Genomic DNA, 20,884 nt, shown 5'->3' on the forward strand with positions numbered 1-20,884 from the left:
GCCAGCACAATGAAAGACTGTAATCCAAAGTAACACAACTCTCTTCTGCTCTGTGACAGGATGGAGCCTCTGTGAGCCGGAACATGCCAGGCAGGATAAACGATGATACATGATTCTTTCATCACGGCCAATCCAACCGCTGCATTTTATCAGCGGGTCCTGCAGTCCGTTGTTGTTTCCAGTTGGACATGAAAGCCAGTACCTGTTTGTGGCTTCTGCTGTTCAACGCCTAAATTTATATTCTCCATGTGTGCCAAGGTGGTTGGGATAAAAGCCCTTTTAATTCTGCGAGCAGATGCGGAACACATGTTTGATGCGAGAGCCAAGCTATCAGAGTGAATAGCTGAACCTTGTAAACAACACGACCCGAGATATGTGTTTGTGACAGAGGAAAATGTCATGACAAATGGGACGCTTTGGAAAAAAGTCAGACGGTAATACTGCCTGCATTATCACAGAGGAGGAGAGAGGAGCCAGTCAAACCCTGGAAGAGGGTGAGGCAGGGGACACGGTGCATCGTCGTAAAAGAAAGACAGCCATTGGTTGTGTAACAGTGGCTTATCAGGCATACACAGCATTACATCAGTGGTGCAATGTGAAGTCATGTGATATTAACCACAGCATGAAAAACTGCTGATTGAAAGAGATTAATGCACACATTAAGAACTGAGTGTGCATTATCTATGTATATGTACAAATAGCTCATCATTTTTTAATGGCATACATGAATATAGGGTTTTTGCATATTGATTATCATACATTCACCAGAACAAGCAGTTACTGATGATGAGCCTCAAGTAATCACATTTCCATATAGAAAAATAACAAATCAGAAAAGTAAGGATGTGGTGTTGCACTTGCTCATATGCACAAGACAAGAAGGAAGTGAAAAGGGTGGTGCTTTTAGTTGCTATGTTGACAGTTTCTCCTACTCAGTCATCCATGATCTTATATGTCGTTTTGAGTAAACGTTCCACCTAAATATAGAGATACATACTAAAAAGAAAAAGAAAAAAGAGGAAGCAGCAGTCCCTCTCTCTCCTTATCTGTCTACCAATTAGCATCCAGTATTGTCTCTGGGATACCTGAAACCATGACAACAACAGGGTCCTGCCCCCATTTGGGACCCTGAGCACCATCTGCTGTCCACACAGAGAAACTTCAGCTGCTTTTTATTTTAACTGAGAACAGGACAACATGCACATGTTCAGTTGTCTTTACATTATAAACAGTGTTAAGGAAAATAAACATTCATAATACCAGACAGTGAGATACAACTTAATATACTAGTTTGTTGCTGGTTTAGTTGATGTGTCAGTGAACCAGCAAAAGAACCATGGGTCAGTATAACAAATAACACATTGGAACATTATCATAATCTGAGAACTACTTTGATCAGTATTTTTTTTCTAGATGTATCATTTTATTCATACAATTCAGGGTACAAATCAGATCGAGTTGAATTCAAGGATGCTGCATGAAGGAACAGAGGGACGTGGAGAGAGAGAGGACAGACAGATGATATAACTCCATCGGGTGGATAAGTAATGGGTTGGAAAAATAAACTGTTCATATATTAGGTCAACTTAATTAAAAAAAAAAAGTAAATTGGTTGGAAATGTGCATCTACAGCTACAATAGTACTTGAATGAGCTTGTGAGACTGTGTGAGTCAGCATGGTACAGAGGTCACATTAGGATGGAGTAATGTTGTCTCTTACTGTGTAAATAATGCAACAAATGAATCATGTTTGAGCGTCAGAACAACTGATGAAATCAATTGAAAAACATAAAATGGATATGCTTTTATAAGCAAATGTGTCTAAAGCTGACCTAATTTCATTGAAGCAACTGATCTCAGTGCGCCAGGATGGGTGCAGGGTGTCGCTTAAAGGGAAACAGTGGGACCAGGAAAATGTTGATCATCAGTATCTGATATAACTGAAGGTCAAAAACTCTGACACCACCTTACAAAATCATCCTGTGTAATTTGTACAGATGCAGTGAGTTCATTTAATCATCTCCAAACTCATCATGGTCGAAAAAGCACGACTGCCCTTCACACATCCCAGAATTGCACCGTGCCGCTCCTGCGGTGCACGGACATGACCAACTATCCAAATGTTCACCCACTCAGCTGTGTAATTTAATTACCCCCATCAGCGATGCAGATGTAAAGAGACATGGAGGCTCTAATGAGACAATTAGCTTGTACCATCTCTAAGCTTTGCTCCTCATTAGAGCTGATGGCTCTTTGCTGATGGCTCCGACGAGGCCCCACCCCAACACTCAGACCAGAGTCTTCCAGTCGCCACCAGCAGGTTTCTGTGGAGACTAATGGATCATTAGAGCGGTGCATGAGGTGAAAAGGACTGTTCTCTTCACGGAACACGAGAAAGAGGAACACAGGGAAACACACACTGAAGTACAGTTCATTTCAAAAGAATAGAATTAGATATCTGGAGAAAAAAGACATCGCATCATTGCTTGAATGGAAGGCATATAATGACACAATGGACTACATTACTGTCCAGCTTTGATGAACAGTTTTCAAGCATTCTGATTTCATGTCTTACAAGTTGGTGGTTGGTGCTGAGTCACAGAGCTTGGTGACTTTGTAATTATTGTATATATATTTTTGAAGTTTTATTTTGATTTATTGTTTTGTTCGGACTATTTTTTCTTCTAATTTTCATAGTCCAGCTTTTTAATTTGTCCTCTCAGGTGTTTTTAATCAGTTTCTTTGTCTCATTTTCAGTACACCTTCTAATTGCATATTTTTGTTGATTCTTCTCGCTTTGTCTACTTCTGCATCCTTCATTTGTCTTATTATTCCTGTGTCACTCCACCAATCCAGTGTAAAAAATAAAAAAAACCAAGCATGAAACTCTGAGAAACATTGAGTATTTGGGATTCAGCGGTTCATAGGATGAAAAAACCCTTCTGAGAGTATATTTTGTTTTTCATAAACAGTTTGCTGATTAACATAGGACAGTGACCTTACAAGTAGAAAAAGCACTGACCGTACTTGTGTGTGTGAGACAGGCTGAGAGAGAGAGTGAAGCAACATTTCTTTGTCCTTTCTATTAAAAGCACCTGAGCTCAGAAAGGGTGACACTGTCTTTCTACCTATTTTGGCTAGGTTCAGGCTTTTGTCCAGCTTCTGACACACACACACACACACACACACACACACACAGGGCCACATTTTCATTCACAAAGAAGTGAGAAAAGTAATAAAAAACAAACTCCTTCCATTAAACAACAAGAGTTTCACACAGCAGTTCAAGCTTATTAACCATCCTATTGTGAGCTCAAAGCTAATTACTGGTTTTTTTTTTCCGCTGCTTAAAGAAAAATCCCATAGATCACACTGTTTCCTCCCTCCAGAGCCCACATAGCAGCACAAGATGTAAATGTGTTTCACATTACATAAAGAAACATGCTTTTCATTCCCAGCTCTTGGGGGAGCTGCGGCCGGGCCCCTTTTGTCCGTGTCTGACCTACATTCTCACAACATCGAAGCGGGCTGGCAGGGCTTTGGGTCTCTTGATAGCTGCAATCTGGACTCTCTCAAGGAAATAGCCAAATGAATGATCAAGCTTGATTAAGCAGCCAGTGGTGTTTGCTGGAGCTCTGAGTGGGATTTCAGCGAGGCGTTTGCAGTGGGACAGGGACTTCGACACATGTGTCACTCAACGTATTGACTGAGGTCATATGACTCTGGCACTGGTCAGTTTCTACAAATGTTGAGGTCTTTTGAAAAGTCCAAATTTCTCAAGCGCTAATTTTGCACAATGCATGAGCAGGTGGAAAATTGTTGGAACACTAAAGAGTCACAAATGTAGAGTTTTAAGAGCACGAGATGAGAAAACCACTTATTAAAACGCAAATGTTTGTTCCAGAGATTCTGCAATACCTGAATTCATTGCATTACTCCTGGCACAATAACTCCACACTATTAAGACTGAAGAATCGTATAGATTTGTCATTAAAAAATGACAGACCATCATTTGAAAGTATCTAAATCTGTTTTTAGGACTAATCGGAACTTTTTCCTTTTAGTTGTGTGGAGGTTATATGTTCTCATCTAGTTTCTCACTGGGTACTTTGCAGAAACAGAAAATTACACACACATGCAAGGGCACTAGAAAATATATAATCTCAAACATATGTATTTGGGCTGTTGGAGGATGTTGGAATATAGAGAAAAACCACACAAGCAGTGGAGGAACTCTCAATATGTTCCTTGGATGGATGGATGGATGGATGGATGGTTTTGCCATCTCAGTTTTTACATTGTGCTTTGGAAACCTTTGATTATTTATCATTTCTTCTTATTCATCACTGCATACTCACAGTTAACGAAACTAAATTTATCCCGCCAGCTGAGTCAATTAAAATGCACAGACTGTAAATATATGAGCAAAGAGCTGTTGACAACAAATGAAAGGAGTAAATAAAAGAGAGAACAGGGAGGAGAAAATAACAACCGAAACAAAGAATGGTAGACAGACTCAGATGAGAATAAAACCAAAGAAAACGCAGACAGAAATAATATTCTTCTTGGTTTCTCTCTGACTACAAGTCATAACAAAACTAGCTCAATGTTTACACTGGGTCTGTTATATTTGGAGTTATTGCCATTTCCTGTTAGTCACACTGGTGTTAATAACTTTCAAGCAACACCACTTTACAGACTCATAACGTTTGCGATCATGCATCAGCAAGTTAATTATTCTTTCTGCTGTAAGTAGTATTAAACACAACTTTCGTGTGTTGTTTTATCCTTGGAGTTTGCATGTTCTCACTGCAACTCGCATGCAGTTTTTTGCACCCCAGTTTCCTTCCACTAAAACACGTGTTTGTGGAAAAGTGGTGACTCTAAAATTGCTTGTAGTTGTAAAAGTGTGCCTGTACAATTGTCTGTCTCTCTTGTTTGTCCTGTGATGGACTGGCGACAGAACCAAGCTGCACTTTTCCCTCCTGAAGCTTTTAGCTGAAGAACATGTCAAAAAACTTTGTGTTCCTTTTTGCTGGTACTATTTTCTGACTGTGTGTCCATGTGTATGGCTGATGAGAACAACACATTTGCTGTCAGTTTATATGCATACAGAAAAACCTACAGATGAAAATCCTAATCGGAGCGTAAACCTCAATTCTTACAAAGCATTTGAGGCAATGCATGCACTAACGGAAAGATCCCAGTGTAAGAGAGTCTTCATATTTCTGCTGACCTAATGCTAATCACTTTCCAGGCTCACCACGCAGACAGAGTGCATTAGCTCCAGATGGATTATGTAGATTTTAAGGTAAGCCACTTACTGCTGAGTAGATTATTAGACTAGCGCACATTAATTTTTATTTTCACCCGTCATCCGTCCATAAGTCACAGTTTGACGGCTGGACCGGGTGGATGACATTGTTCAACACAGGTCATTCTTGACATTAATGCTGTTGTTAATCAGTCACACAGCTACAGCACACAGCTTTGCTCTGCAGTGGTTTCTTTTTTTCTTAATCAGTATTTTTGCTGTCATTATGGCAATATGGCAGAAAAAACAAAAGATATCATCAGAAAATAAAGCAGAAAATAAAGCACAGTGCACGAAAGCCCACACTGGACTGCACTTCCCTGCACGAGTATCCTTAAAGTCAGAAAATAAATCACACAGTTACCATGACAACACTGACACTTGATCATTTTGTGCAATGCCTGGATTTTCTTAAGACTTAAACATATTTAAAAACATGCAGCCGAAAATATCAACAGATTATGAACACTCCTCTGGAAACAGGGCTGCACAGGAGACCATCCTCACAAGATGTCCCCTTATTGTACCTTCCTCATGTTTTATCTCAACCCAGTAAAGTCTTTAAGGTCATTTTGTGGTCCTCTCAGATACTGTTGTTTCTCTGTTTTATATTTTTGTGTCTCTATAGGCATTTTTTGTTTGTCTTGGTCGCTAATATTTAGTGTATTTGCTATTTTGTGCCCGTATCGTTTTGCATTACGTGCAAAGATGTGTTGGTATAAGTTTGTGTACCACTGTAATTCTTAACCTGATCTCCATTCTCGTCAGTTGGAATGGTCTCCAGTGGCTGATATATATGACTCTCGCTTGTCATTTTGTGGTTGTTTTAAGTGTCTTTATCACAATTTTGTAACTTGTCTTTTGGTTATTTTATGTTTTTATCATTGCACCTTGTGGATGCATCCACATTGTTCTGTATTGTTCGGTCTTGCTGTGTTGCATCTTTTGTGATCATTGTATATTCTACTCTTATTTCTTTTTATTTTATTAGACCTCTCTCTAGACTTTGGGTGAGTATTTCTGTCACTCCTACTTATAGTTTTGGTTGTCTATGTTCAAGTTGTGTCCCTCTCAGTGATTGTTCTGAATCCTTTTTGTACCCTATGTGTCTTTTTTTATCATTTGTAGTCTTGCTTTTTTATGTGTTTACATAAAATTAATTAAGTTGTACATAAATGTTGTAAAGAAAGACTATTTCTGGTTATTTTAGACAGTTTAGTGGCACTTTTCCACATTATTTTGCTTTTCTTTTTGGAGGTTTTGGGATGTTGCTGGAGTTGGAAATAGGCCCATTGTTTAGTTTTCATTTTGTTCCTCTTTGTAGACTCTATTTGAGGATTTTTGTGACTCCCACTTACTGTTTTGGGTGTCTATGTTCAATTTGTGTCTCTCTTTGTAGTTGTTCTGAATCACTTTTGCACCTCATGTGTTTCTTTTTGTGACTATTGTGATGTTTTGTTTTCTTATCTTTCTTTGTGGGAGTGTTGTACCTCTCGTAGATGATTTTGTGTCCCTCTGTGAACACTTTCACTTTCTGTGATAGCTTTCTGTGGTTCTTTTAAGAAGTTGTGTGCTATTGCAGATTTTTTTTCACTGTTATCATCTGAGAAATGCCTTCACATTAAAACATGTTTCACTCTGAATGACATGATTTGTTTAATTTCAAATTTGTAGCATCTTGGTAACAGTCCTTCAAATTGAAAAACATTAAATTTTATTGTCATTTTAGATGCTTTTTGGTATTTTTCAGGTATTTTGCCTTGCTTTGATGACATTTTTAGACGTTTTTTTAGAGCTGTAAACAAGCCACTTCCCTTTCTGGTTCCTGGGCCTGTGCTTATCTGGCTAAATAACTCATCCTCGTACAGTGTGCAAAGTGTTGATATGAATAAAACATGCCACCCTTGTGAGAATCGTTGTTTATCCGTAGTTGGAGGGAGTAATTCGGGCTTTACCTGCACATGTTTGTGACAGCGGAGGATGTACCTCCTCTCGCCACAGCTCGCTAAGAACCGACGTCACCATATTTAGCTAGCTAGCCAGTTGTTTTGAGAGAAGAAGAAAAGAGCTGCAGGCGGAAGAACACACCGGGGCTGCTTCGGACAGGATCCAGCTTTATGTGCCTGCTGTAGCCTGTTTTTTTCCCCATTTCTTTTTTTTATACATATTTTCAACAATGTCAACCCCGGCGAGGAGACGGCTTATGAGAGATTTTAAAAGGTACCTCATCGTTTCGGCTGTGTTTGTGTGCGGCTAGCAGCGTTAGCCACCGATGCTAAGCCTAGCTCAGCGATAGCAGCAAACAATACTGGATTAAAAATCCAGACGGGGCGAATTATTGTGATAAATATGTGCTGGTGTCGCCGTGTTTGTGCGATACGTGCTGTCTTGGGTATTGAGGAAGGCTGCGAATGTTAATTTTGGACAATAGCAGGAGGCAGTCTTGTTTTATGCAGTGTTTCTGTGCCGGGGGAATAGCGATGGTCCTCTCGTTCTTCCTGGGCAGTTTGCTGCTTCAGCTACCTGAGGTGAACTGAGGTGGCTGAAGTCGGTCTCAATCCCAGACCTGGCTTGGATCCAGCAAGCCGGGAGTTTTGGTCGACTCGATCTGATCTAAAGCCAAACGTGACAGGATTCATTAAGCTTTTCGGCGCAGTCCGTAAGTTGCGGCTAGAAAATAGGTGCATGAATTCCATTTGGGTCCTTTCAGCCCTTGGCAGCAACGTGGCTTGCAAGTGTTGCACAACTGGTTGTGGTCAAACTATCCCCTCTCTTCACGGTGCCTTGTTTTTGATTAAAATGTCTGATCTCTGTGTTCATCCTTTGTACTTTGACACGAAAATAACACATCCTGGCTTCCTGGGGCCACTACACCTGCCGGGTGTAGCTGCGTGTAATACCTGCTATCTCCAATCTGTTGCCCGGCTCCATATGGCATCCTAAACAATGTGCATGTGTGTTATTTACACACGCACACACACACCTGTCAGTGGGGAGAAAAGAGATGCTAAGCCATTCTAGAGAGAACAGACGCTGAAGCAGGCTGGATAAGGTGTCAGTGTAACTCTAGTCTCTGGTGCAGGTCCCCAGGTGGTAAACTGTGACACTGAGGCAGAGGAAACACAATGGCAGACGCCTCAATCAGTCTGTGTCCATACCAAGGGTTGACAAGAGAAATTCAGGCCTATATGGTGTTTCTTAACCTCATTTGTTTCATCGAGTATGCCAAATAATTTCCTCATTCAATACTGTGAAGCACATATGTTTTGATTATTTGGATTGCTTTGATTGGGATATGAAATGGCTCACTGTAACTTGCTACCTGTCTAAGCTCCCCGCCTTTGCCCTGAGGCCAGTCGCTATTACCCTACCACCTTTTTGAGGTAGACAATCACACAAAATGTGTGAAATAGAAAGCAAGTTCATAATGTCATGTATCTGTTTGACTATTGATTTCACTTTCCTTTCTCTGCCAGTTATCTTTTTAATAGTCTATTCGGTCCCTTCACTTTCATTTTTTCAGCGTTTGTATGACAGTCACCAGGTCCGTCTGGCTTATGTTCATATGACCTCACCATTGATCCATACATGTGTCTTCACACTGCCGAATCTAGCCAGGAGCTGTGGAGCACTGCAGTCATTCAGTCGTCTATGGAGTGAAGTTAGAGTTTACAGCTTGAGCAGGTCGCCAGTCTATCTCGGAGCAAACACAGAGAGGTTGACACAATCAACCCCCTGTGTGAATTGAGATTCACCAGTAGGCCTAAAAACCTGAGATTGTGGGAGGAATTTAAAGTATCTGAAGAAAACTCACACATGCAGACTGCACACGGAAAGGCCCACACACAACCTGCTTCAGCCAATTCCCACCGACTTGTTTTTTTTTTTTTTTTAAGTTTTAAGTTTCGGGTGAGTAATCTGACTTCATAGTCAAGCTTCTTCTTTCTGTTCAATCCATTGATTTGCCTGTGTATAATACATTGTAGTGTCTCTCAAACCAAAAAAAACAACAACACAGATTTGGTCTCAGTTTCAGAAATTATACCCTCAATTTCTTGTATGTAGTTCATAATATTCAGGTATTAACACTGAATTTTCTGACAAGCCTAATTAATTAAGCTCATAAAACATCATATAGTTTCCCTTCAGCCCCACAATCATCCCATACCTCTATCTAATTTCCCTTTTTTTAGTAATAAAGTAACTTTTGGTGTTTGGAGCGGTGGATTTGAGTGGAGCATCTCTCTACCGGCACCGAGCTCCGGCAGATTACTGTAAATGAGGTTAATTGTAGTGGGTCTGTCTGCAGCAAGGGACTTAGACATGGATCTGCACTCACCACACACAAATCAGCCTACCTTGTTTTATAGCTGTAAGCTCTTATTAAACCAGCTTTTATGCTGGCCATTGGGTTGTGGGGCTACATGGTCTGCAGTGATTGCTGGATCGGACTCGTATTCAGTGGTGATATAAAGCTCTGTCAGTGAGCACTCAGTGTGTTCTAGTGAGTGCGCTTCATTTTGAGCACACACAGGACTGTCGGGTGGGTCCAGTTTTGAGAGCTTGTTTAATAGCGGCGAGAGGTCAGCAGTTTAATCAGATGGAAACTGTTGTTGGAAACTTAATTTAACCTGTGACACCTGTGTGTTTTGATCAGTCAGTGCTGTTGTTGCCAAGCAGTTGTTGCTGTGGCACCTTTGTACCGCAACTCGGAGAACCTGGTGTCAGTCAAACAGCCCGGGGACGATTTCTTTGCAGACGTCTTGATGGTTTTCAATTATGATTAATTCATCCGTGGTTATTTTGGGCCTTCGGATGAAACATGAGTTTGGAGTGGAGACCGATAAAATGAAGGAGAAATGCTCCTTAAAGTCCTGCTGATGTCTTGACATCTTTTACGTGTCCCATAAACTTGTTTTTTTAATTAAGAAAAATAACATAAAATCAAAAATAAACAAAACTGGACATGATAAAGATTTTTTATCCACCAGTTTTTATTCACATCATTTTTTTCACTGTTTTCTGACTGACTGAAAAAAAAAACCCAAATAGATAAATGTAATAATTTAATTCTCACAAGTCAAACTAGCACATCTGTATCAGCTAAACAAACTATTCATCAATCTTCTGTCATTATTCAAGGAAATATTTAGAAGCCTCTCTTGTTCTGTCGCTACTCCTAATTGCTCGCTTCTTCAGTTTATTCACTTCATCCCTGCAGCTGCAAGCGAGTTCCTCCCCAGCAGGCAGCCTTTAGGCTGTGAATAGAACAAATAGTGAATTCAATAAACATCACTGATGGCAGGAGTAACAAAATCAGCATGTATTGACAGAAGCTCTCCGGAGTGCGTCTCCTCGGCGCTCCATCTGGATCGGGTTGATCATGAAAACGTCAGCGATAAGTCACCCCGGGTGAAGGACGACTCAGCAGTTAAAGTGCTTAGCGTGGACATGGCCGGCGGCTGTGGTGGTCACTGAAGACACAGCCGCCGTACAGTGGCGCGCTGGATGAGCAGTCGCGGTACATATTAACGGTGGCATGTGACAGCCGGATGGACGGCGTGCAGTTGATCCTGCGAGTCTGGCTGTCTCTTAAAAGTGATGTTGATACAGCAGTTCGTGGTCTGACTGATAATTATCCTGCAGTCAAGGTGTTAATTAAAGCCCTCATGCACTCATCCATCCCAGTGTCAGTGTTTCTCCCTGTGGCTCTTTCTTCCTGTCTTAATCTTTGTTTTTTTTTTTGTTTTTTTTTTTGCAATCTATTTTGTCATTTTGCTTTCATTTTTCATAATCTTTCTCACTTTACTCTGTGCTCCTTTCTTTTTTTGTTTTGTTTTGTTCTTATTACCCTCTCTCATTCTTTCTATTTCTCAGTCCTTTTGTCTTTTTTTTCCCCCCCCTAACATCTCTTTTTCTGTCTTGCACAGACTTCAAGAAGATCCTCCCACCGGCGTGAGTGGAGCACCATCAGAGAACAACATCATGCTTTGGAACGCTGTAATTTTTGGGTGAGTCATGCTCTAAATCCAACTCCACCCTCTCTCTCTTTACTTTGCCGCTCCGAGACTGATGCCCCCCCCCCCCGTTCGCATTGTCATTCCCCCTGTTCTCCTGCTTTTAAATATTTTTTGATTGCAGTCGTGCTCGTTGCAGTCAGTGCTGTCTGGAAAAGTCTCAGTCACTGTGGGTGTTTGATGGAAAGAAAGCTTGAGAGACACTGAAGTTATTGAGACAAGGACGCATATTAGAACAGGAAGGATGGATAAAGATGGAACTGTGAGTTATTTCTGTGACTCCCGACTCAGTTGGTGCATAATTTTGTACAGCCTGAAAAGACAATGACTCATGCAAGATGAAGAACCATGCCGGGGTTCCTTTTTAACCAGAATCATGTGATTGAATTTCAAGTATTAAAATATTAAAAAACACAAACAAATCAGGCAGCTGAAAGGTAACTGAAAACCCGGCGCGGAGAAACAAGGCGTAACAACAACAAACCTCAGTCGGGGCACGAGGGGATAAAAATAGACTCGATATTAGTTTCCCAAATAATTCAAAGGGGAAAGCTGCCAGAAATGTAAAATGTGAAGGCAGCTGTTGTAATTGGCCCCTGAACTGGGACTGCATGAATGTGAAGAGCTGAGTAAATGAAGCCTCTGCTGTCTCCCCCTTCAAGGAGAGACTTGAATGGTTATTCTATGTACCAGAGCAGGGACTTCTGGAATTTATAAAATGTAACTCGTTCTCTCTCTCTCTGTTTCCTCCAGGCCTGTGGGAACACCGTTTGAAGATGGTGAGTTAGACATATTGATAAATTTCAAGTTTTTTTTTGGCTCATGTTCACCCAAGATCTGGAATGGACTTTACTCTGCTTTGTATAGATCAGTTCGTCCTGCTGATTATAAACCACTGATCGCAGCTCTCCAGGCAGCGGCGCTTTGTGGTTCCAGACAATCGGTCTGTGCATTAAAAAAAAAAAAAAAACCCTGCTATTGGAACCTTTAGGAAATGATGAAGTTAGACCTATTGATGAATACATTTTTGTCACTGCTGTTTAACAATCGGACCATTTTAACTGCGTACTGCCCCCTATTTGATGAAACCAGGGTCCGTTTCACGAAGCAGGAGAACCATGATGAGTTTCAACATGTTTTTACCATGTGAAGTAAATATTGAGTGTCTGTTTGATGGTGCATCAAGCTGCTTTCACACATATAAATGTCTTCTCATCTTTAAATAGGTATTTATATTGCATCTCTGAAATTGCATAAAAAAAGGACTGATCAGGGTGTATGTAGATGATGGACTAAGAGGTGAAACTGTACAGCTAAAAAGAGATAACTGTCTGGAAATGCCATGGTCTGATCAACATGTCCAGACCAGTATTTAATTATCTGCAGCATTTTAAAGATTGTTTTAAAAGACAGACAACAGAAATATGCTCTGCTAAGCTCTCCAGCTGAATGAATGACAGAGGAAATGAAACAGTGTGGCTGAAAGTGGGCGGAGTCAGAAACGTTGGCTTTCGAGGGAAGCGCGTGCTCTGGACCACGTTAGTTCCAGAGAGTCTGTTACTGCAGTAACGGACTGAAGCAGGTCAGAGCCACTCATTGTTCTCTGGGTTAAGTTACTTCCCTTGGTGAAACTGAAATCTCTGAGTTTTCTAGACGTAGAGTTTTCAGAAAACCTGTTCGGTGAAACTGACCCCGGAAATAGAGCAAATGTGTGTATATTTTTATGTTTGACAAACGCTGGAATTGTAGCCACCTCGTTTAGACTTAGTCTAAAAATAATCTCTGTCAGGTTTTCCCTGGTGTGACTGTTTCAGGTTCAGTGATATCTGGTATTACTGAGCACCTCGCACCGGAACGCCGCACTGCATCAGTAACTTTGAGGGCTGCTGCTGGTGTTTTAAGCTTGGAATGTGATTCCAGTATCTAGCTGAGCCAACAGGAGCTTATTGAATCAAGGACTTCCCTGGTTTTTCCCTTCATTTAACGCTTTGCTCCGAAGAATCGTGTCCTTGAGTGAGGTTAGATCCTCACATAGTGAATGAGCAGAATCTGCTACTGAACAGCAAAAATGCAGCAACTTTACAATTAATTCGGAAATGTCAACATGACTTGAATGTCAGTCGGTTTTAGTGGATCGTTTCCTTCATGTTCGTCATCCAGCGCGGATTCCAGGTCTGGCCCAGTGTTTGTTGTGCCGGAGATATTTATAGCAGCATAATTGTTTCCCTCTCACTCTCACTGACTTCCTCAGCCGTTCACATCTGTATTCTCCCTCTGCCTCTGCCTCCTCTCTGCAGGAACGTTTAAGCTTCTGATAGAGTTTTCAGAGGAGTACCCAAACAAGCCTCCCACAGTTCGGTTTGTCTCCAGAATGTTTCACCCAAATGGTAAGCAGCTCGAACACACAAACACTGTCGCGCCTCGTGCATGCCATTCGACGAGCAGAGGGAAAAAAAAAAAAAACGGCCTCCTTCTATTTTAAACAAACATTCCAAACCAGAGATTGCAGTTTCCATTTGTATGTTGATGAATGGATTTTTTCCAGTTGTGAAATTTTACATGTAGTATGGTTTTTATTTTATTATTTGTTTAAGTTTTGCTGCCCATTATTTCAGAATTTCAGGGTCCACCTTTCCTTCCCATTCAGGCGGTTTCCTTCCATTCAGCTGCTCTTTAGTGAGATTGTGAAACGCTTGGTTGTAAAAGAAATCTAGTGAATCACAGAAAGTCACAGTCCTGTTTTGATCTGAAAGGCCATTTTGCGATGTGCTGCTAGTTTTTCTACCAAGGTCAGAACATGTTTTTTTTTTTTTTTTTTAAACTACAACACGACGTATTATGTGAGTCCAAGAAATGACCAGAGAACGAGTCACCTCGACCATGGCTGAAGATGTTTTAGTACAGTGATGGATTCTGCATTCTAAGCAGACATACACAAGTTACTTTCCGGTCCAAATAAAGATGACTTTAACTACCAACCAGAAATAAGAGGAACTCTAAAAGCCATGTCAGGGATGAAAACCGAAATTTAGCTGTGTGCCTCTTTCATTTAAATTTCACAGTATTGTTATTAAGTGCTTTAAAATGAACCAGGCTGTTTGTTGAAATATTTGTGATGTTAATGGTTTTTCTTTTTTTTTTGTGGTGTTTTCTGTTCTTCAGTTTACGCAGATGGCAGTATATGTTTAGACATCCTTCAGAATCGCTGGAGCCCCACGTACGACGTGTCATCCATTCTCACCTCCATCCAGGTTGGTCGCTCCTCTGAATTCTTGCCGCGCTTATTCCGACCGCGACTGTAGGGATTGATGTGTGATGTTGACGGATTGGGAAGCGTTCAGAGAAAACTGCATGCAATACAGGTGCATTCATCGCTCCTCACTCCAGAGACCCTATCCTTGTCGGCAAGCCAGCGGACGTGAATATTCCCATCGTCTCTCTTCCACAGTCGTTGCTGGACGAGCCAAACCCAAACAGTCCAGCCAACAGCCAGGCCGCACAGCTCTATCAGGAAAACAAGAGGGAGTATGAGAAGAGAGTGACGGCCATCGTGGAGCAGAGCTGGGTGGACGTCTGAGCCCCGCTCGCTCTCCGCTCCTCTCTCCATCACCCTCTCTTCATCGTCCCAGTACTTCAGTCTCTCATTTTTACCTCCATCATCAAGGGGAAAAAAAAAAGAAGAAAAAAACAGCAACTATATCAGAAGAACTCAAGTGCCACCCTGAAAAAAGAACAACCACACCTAAATGGACATTAACTTGCTTGCCAATACATTTAAAGAAAATGAGAGAGGGGAAATCAGTCTTTGTTTCCTGTCCTTAATTTTACTTTTTTTTTATTGCATGATGTGAAATAAGTTATTGCTAACAGAATTTTGTAATATATCTTTGTTGTTTGGTTGGATTGATGCTGTTAGTCTTTTAAGTTTTACAGACTATTTTCCCCCTTTTGAGTTTTGTTTCTTTCTTCTTTTTTGTTTTGCCGGTGTGCACACAACTGGGCTCGTCCATCACCAAATCGGCACATTTTAAAAGCCTCCCGGCGTTGGTAGCATCATTATAGTTGCTGCTGGAGAACAGCTCCCGCTCTCTTCCAGCATAACTCCCGTTTATTTTAAGAGACACAGTAGGTTTGGGCTCACGGACGTCACAGGCTGCAGCATTGCCAAGTCTCCCCAGCACTGATGAATCATGGCTCCCCGGCTCGCCATCTCCGAGTTTTCATTTTAATCACTTCGGCTGTGAGGTAGGAAGGGATGCTAGAGAGAGTAAATACGAACACCAGAACAAATGAGGACATTCTGCAGACCTGCAGTCACGCCACTTTGGTCCTCTGTCCTGTAGTGAGCACTTTCAATCTTTTTATATTTAAAAGAAATTGTTGGACACTTAAAATCTTACTTCTTTTTTTTTTTTGCATAATGACCAAATTAAAATGTGATTGGAGGAATATAGTTTTGAAATAAGTTGAATGTTCTCTCGTTCCCACATGCTTTCCTGAGCACGGAGGGGATAAAAAAGGCTTTTGGACGCTTTGTTGCCTGTGACATGTGTCAGCCTCGATGAGGAGTCTGTGCTTTTGATCCCTCTCTTAAGCTGACATATAAATTAACAAATGGGCAGAGGATGAAAGGCGGTGCGCTCCAGTGTGTGTGAGTGTGTGTGTTTTTTGCCTTTTTTGCTGTAAACGAGGGCAGTTAATTAGGTGGACAGATGGGGCAAACTGCTGCAGACTTCATGCTCACAGTTTGATCTGTTACAAGAGGGTGACATCAGCCACTTTCCTCGGGGCGCCAGTTGTGTTCACGCCTGCATTTGTCTCCCCCCCCCCCCTTTCAGAATTGTTTCTCAGACCCAATTAAAACAGCACTTGAGCATATGTTCACGACTTCAACCTGTCCGACTCTCCAGCTAAATAATCTGTGAAAGACCGTCATCAGAAAACACACTTCCTCCTTTCAGACAGTAAAGGTCATATCGTGGTTAGTGACTTATTTCACCTAATAAGCAGAAGGGATATGTTATAAAATTTTGTGAATTAAACAAAAAACAAATGTATACTATAACAATATGCTGTATAAACATAATAAAACACATTTTTCAGACTTTGACATGGATTTTTTTGTTTCCTGATCAATGTAAATTACTTTGATGTTACATTTCTGCGAGTTGCCACAGAAGTTATCAACCAAATACCAAGAGCTATTTCAATACAAACATCCTGACATTTCGTTGAGGCTCAGCTAATGACATACCATGGTGGAAAACATCTCTGCATTTCAAAGCATCTCTTATGTATTTTAATAAATTGGCACATTTTTAGGAACTCAGTGACTCCGATCTGTAAGTCATATTTGTACTGCTCAATGTTTAAGGAATGTATTGCAGTCCACAGACACTATTGTGGTCACAGTTGTAAATATTCAGAAAAAAAATGAGCACTACAATGTCCCTCTACTCTTATGGAGGGGGCAATCTTGGAAGAAGAGGACACAAGTGATTTATTCTGCTTTGGTGAGACATTAACTGTCTAAATTTATTTAAAAACACTTAAAAACAATGACGTAGTTGTAAAAAAAATATGATCATAAATGGAGGCAAAGTGAAGCTTCAACACTGCTGTAAAAACACTTAAAAAAAGTCTCTGCTTTTAAAAAATGAGTTCCAGTGTTTGAACTCATCACGTCCGTTTAAAAACCATAAAAACATCATCTGGATCCAGTCAGTGTCGATCCAAATCGACTGCTCCCATCACCGACTCTGTGGGGAAACAACATGTGCATGAAATGAAGAGTTGAAATAACCATGAATAAACTGCACATATACATATATATCATAACTACCTGTTGCTGCTTAATAATCTCGTCTCTTGTCTTGAACACTGGCGCGTCTTCCACCACGATGCCTTCAGCCATTCCCCTCACTCTTTCCAGGAGCTCTGCATTGTACCTGTCATGAGGAAGAATGTGTTGTTGAGATATAACCTCAGATCATCCATGTGACTCATAGCATTTCCACCAGACCAATGCTGTCTTTAGATCAGAAATACATTTTGGCATGAATCTCTTACAAATTAAATTACCAATTGATTTTCCAAAATTAATACTGTAAAGCACACTGTGTTTAATTTCAATTCTGAAAAGTATAAGTAAAGTTTGATATTGGATTTGCTCTACCGATTGCGCTGCGCAATAACTGATCCTTATTAGCGTTAAGGGACATTCCATCTATGCGTACGCATTTAGTTTAGTTTATTTGTTTCTTTCGTTTAAAGCAACAACACAAACACAAAAAATGATTAAAATACATCAATGTCATCAGTTTAGACACAAAACAAACAAAAGAAAGGGAGCAGACAGAAGAACAATCTTATTATATCTGCCCCTTTACATACAAATTATTTAAATTGATACAAATTGACAATACTCAAAAACTCATTTTCACTGACAATAGCATCCTAATTTGTATTGTTAAAATGCGCATCGGGTCTTTGGCAAATAACGGATCCATTATTTGCACAGCGCAATCGCCAGATCGCGCAAATCGTCAATAACCTCTTTATATTTTCATTATGAGCTCGATACCGCTTTATTGTTGTAGTTCCTTTTTCCAGACAGAGGGGGCAGCAGCGTGCGCATCATAACCATAAAGCGCAAAGAAGCGTGACAAAATGAGGGCAAACAATCCGATTTCGTAAACTAATTTATTTTAAAACTAACGAATACTTTATCACATAATGTGTCCGACTTTAAGACAACATTATCATTCATGTGCCCACGCGGCGTGCACGTACCGACAGCCCATGAAGACATTGTTGGACCACACCATGGACAGAGACAGGAGCTGGTCCAGCTGCTCGCCGTCGAAGTCGCTCATGTTCCGCAGGAGGAACTCCCTCCGGGCCTCCCAGTGCTTGTCACTCTCCCAGTAGCCCCGGAAAGTCTCCACTCTCTCAGCCTCGGCTCTGTTTTGCCTCAGATAATCGTCCACGTCCTGTCCAGACATCTCGCTTTCCCGCAGCAAAGTCAACAAAGAGACACTTCCGGTCCTCCAAGAGGAAGTGAGAGGTGAAGTTTAAAGTGCGCTTTTTTAAAACAGCGACACCAAGCGGCGGAGAGGAGCACTGCTGATCATCAATGCAGCGCCAGACACTCTTGATTTCTCTTGAAGGTTATATTTAGCATTTGAAAAATGCCGTTGTCGTTTTCTGTCCACTCTGATATATCGAATGAATATAACAGAAGTAAACATGGTAAAAGTATTATTCATAATATATATGACAAAAAAGTCATTTTTCTGAAGTGATGGTCTGGACAAAATCAGGAGTTCACAGGTCACTGTTGTGTGTCCCTGAGCAAGACCCTTGACCCCATCAGCTCTTTCACACACCCTAACGTGGCAGCCTTCTGCATCCTCGAGATAGGATGGGTAAATGCAGGAAAAAAAATATTTCCTGAGGGTGATTTATTGTTTTTATTATTATTTTATTTATTTATTGGCGTGCAAATGTACCACACTATTTATCCATCTTCTATTCAGCTTTATCCTGTGCGGGTTTGTGCAGTGCTGTAGTCAGTCGCAGCTAACTACAGGCGAGGGCCAGACGCACTCTGGACAGGTCTGAAACCCACTGTGATTCTAAACATAGAGTGATCGATTGCCTGTAAAACCAATGCCGTAAGTGTGATAGTTTAAATGCTATGATTTGTGTTTTGTGTTTCTGTCAATCCTTTCGGACAAAAATACCTTCAGGAACTTGGGAAAATGACATTGTTGGTTGTGCCTCTGCACAACATAACTGAAGCTACAACTGTTCATTTGAAGTATTTTGACCTCCTGCCCTCACAGAAATAGGCCAAAACTTAAAACCGACAACATGCTGTCTCACCACCCTGCTTCCAAGCTGCTGCCTCGCAGCAGATATACCACAATATCACAATATCAATAGTTCTTTTCAGTGAGATGTTTTTTTTTTTTTTTAACAAAAAAAACTAACAAAACCACCAGTTTTTAACCCCTTTCTGAAAAAAAGTTTATTGTGGATACTTCAGCTGGGACAAAATCTAAACAGGTCTGTTTTGACCAGCTCAATGAAAATATTGAGGGTGTTGAAACACATGAAATCAGGTCTTCAATAACTGTTGGCCAGAACTTTGAAATTAAATATGGTCCTTTGAAAAAAAATCTTCTACAATTCAATCACTTTATCGTTTTTTAACTTCTTCTAAATGTAATTTATTGTATCTGCCTTAGTTTTCTTGTATATGGGAAATAAATCATCTTAAAAACATATCAATTTAAACTTTAAGATATTTTTATAACGATGGGTTCAGGTTGTCCTTACCTTTTTCTTGCTTTGTTGGTTCCTACACAGGGGCTTTAATACATTAGTTTTTTAGAAGGTCTGTGATTAGTTGCAGTAAGACATTTTCTGATAATATTTCCTATTTTCAATTATGTCAAACAATCAGGAAAGCGAGTTTTCAGTGTTGCACTTGCAACAGGTTTATTTAAAATGTCTTGACTGATTGCGTTTCTTTTTCATCAGCTTTCCTGATGTAAACACTTTTGAGAACACGATACAAAGAACTTTACAAACAACGCATCCAGTTACATACATCTGAAAATAGACTTTTGGCAGAATACGAACCGTAATATGCATTGTTTCATGAAAAGAACAACACAGTAAATGAAAAGAAAACAGTAATTGAAGTCTGAGTAATGTGTCGGTGAGCATAATCCGATAAATCACAGATCTATCCCAGAAGACATTGAGGCATTAAAGCAGGTGAGACGGCTTTGAACAAGATCTCTAATCTCCCCTTCAGTTTAAATATCTGAATCATCCTTTAAAGTCACTTACAGCTGTGTTGTTCCTAATAACATGTCAGTGAAGAGAGTCTATACGAATTAATCTTTTCAAGCTGAAGTCGAGCCGCTCGGCTCCTTTCAAGGCTGCCAGTGAGTCTTGTTGGCAAACTGCAGTCTGTAGGTGGTCCAACACAGTTTCAGGCTTCTCTGGCTACTCCCTCCCCTTCAAGTCTCATCTTTACATGTTTCCAGCTTTGCCAGAAGATTTCAGATTCACACACGAGGTAGTGTGGCAGTGGCGAATCGACAGCTCTCACACATTCACACGCTTTCTTGTTTCTGTCTTCTGGAGTGAAATCTTTCTGTCTGTGGCTCCATGTGAAGAGGCACATGGAAAGTCACATAATACACACACACACACACACACACACACACACACACACACGCACACACACAGTTTCCACTGTCTGCAAAACTCCCCAGTGTCTCTTGTCCTCCCGTCTCATTCACACAGGAGGATTCGGGTTGTGTTTTGACATGAAGTCATTGATATGCGGGTGGATTCCAGAGAAAGAAGAACAGTCACGCACGTCAACTCACTCCACTGTCACTGCTTTCGTTCTCAAGGCACAGGATTAAGAGGCAATACAGTAATAAACAGATCAATAAACGGATGGATAATTAGATAAATACAAGACGCATACACATCTGATTTTATTATTGATTGATCAGACTTAAAAAAA

The 20,884-nt window shown here is 40.7% G+C and overlaps 2 protein-coding genes across 2 annotated transcripts; one reads left to right on the forward strand and one right to left on the reverse strand.

Moving 5' to 3' along the window:
* Positions 1-7,232: 7,232 nt before the first annotated feature.
* ube2b (ubiquitin-conjugating enzyme E2B (RAD6 homolog)) lies at positions 7,233-15,016 on the forward strand. The gene is made up of 6 exons (XM_030100650.1): positions 7,233-7,534; positions 11,245-11,325; positions 12,085-12,110; positions 13,629-13,718; positions 14,494-14,582; positions 14,780-15,016. Exons 1-6 carry the CDS (start codon positions 7,491-7,493, stop codon positions 14,906-14,908), a joined length of 459 nt encoding a protein of 152 aa, XP_029956510.1. The 5' UTR covers positions 7,233-7,490; the 3' UTR covers positions 14,909-15,016.
* A 1,163-nt stretch (positions 15,017-16,179) lies between these two features.
* cdkn2aipnl (CDKN2A interacting protein N-terminal like) lies at positions 16,180-18,384 on the reverse strand. Its single transcript, XM_030100651.1, has 3 exons — positions 18,124-18,384; positions 17,174-17,279; positions 16,180-17,090 (listed from the first exon to the last, which is right to left on the reverse strand). Exons 1-3 carry the CDS (start codon positions 18,333-18,335, stop codon positions 17,082-17,084), a joined length of 327 nt encoding a protein of 108 aa, XP_029956511.1. The 5' UTR covers positions 18,336-18,384; the 3' UTR covers positions 16,180-17,081.
* Between the last annotated feature and the right edge of the window lie 2,500 nt (positions 18,385-20,884).

The sequence above is a fragment of the Salarias fasciatus genome, chromosome 10, assembly GCF_902148845.1.
Source record: "Salarias fasciatus chromosome 10, fSalaFa1.1, whole genome shotgun sequence".
NCBI lineage: Eukaryota > Metazoa > Chordata > Actinopteri > Blenniiformes > Blenniidae > Salarias > Salarias fasciatus.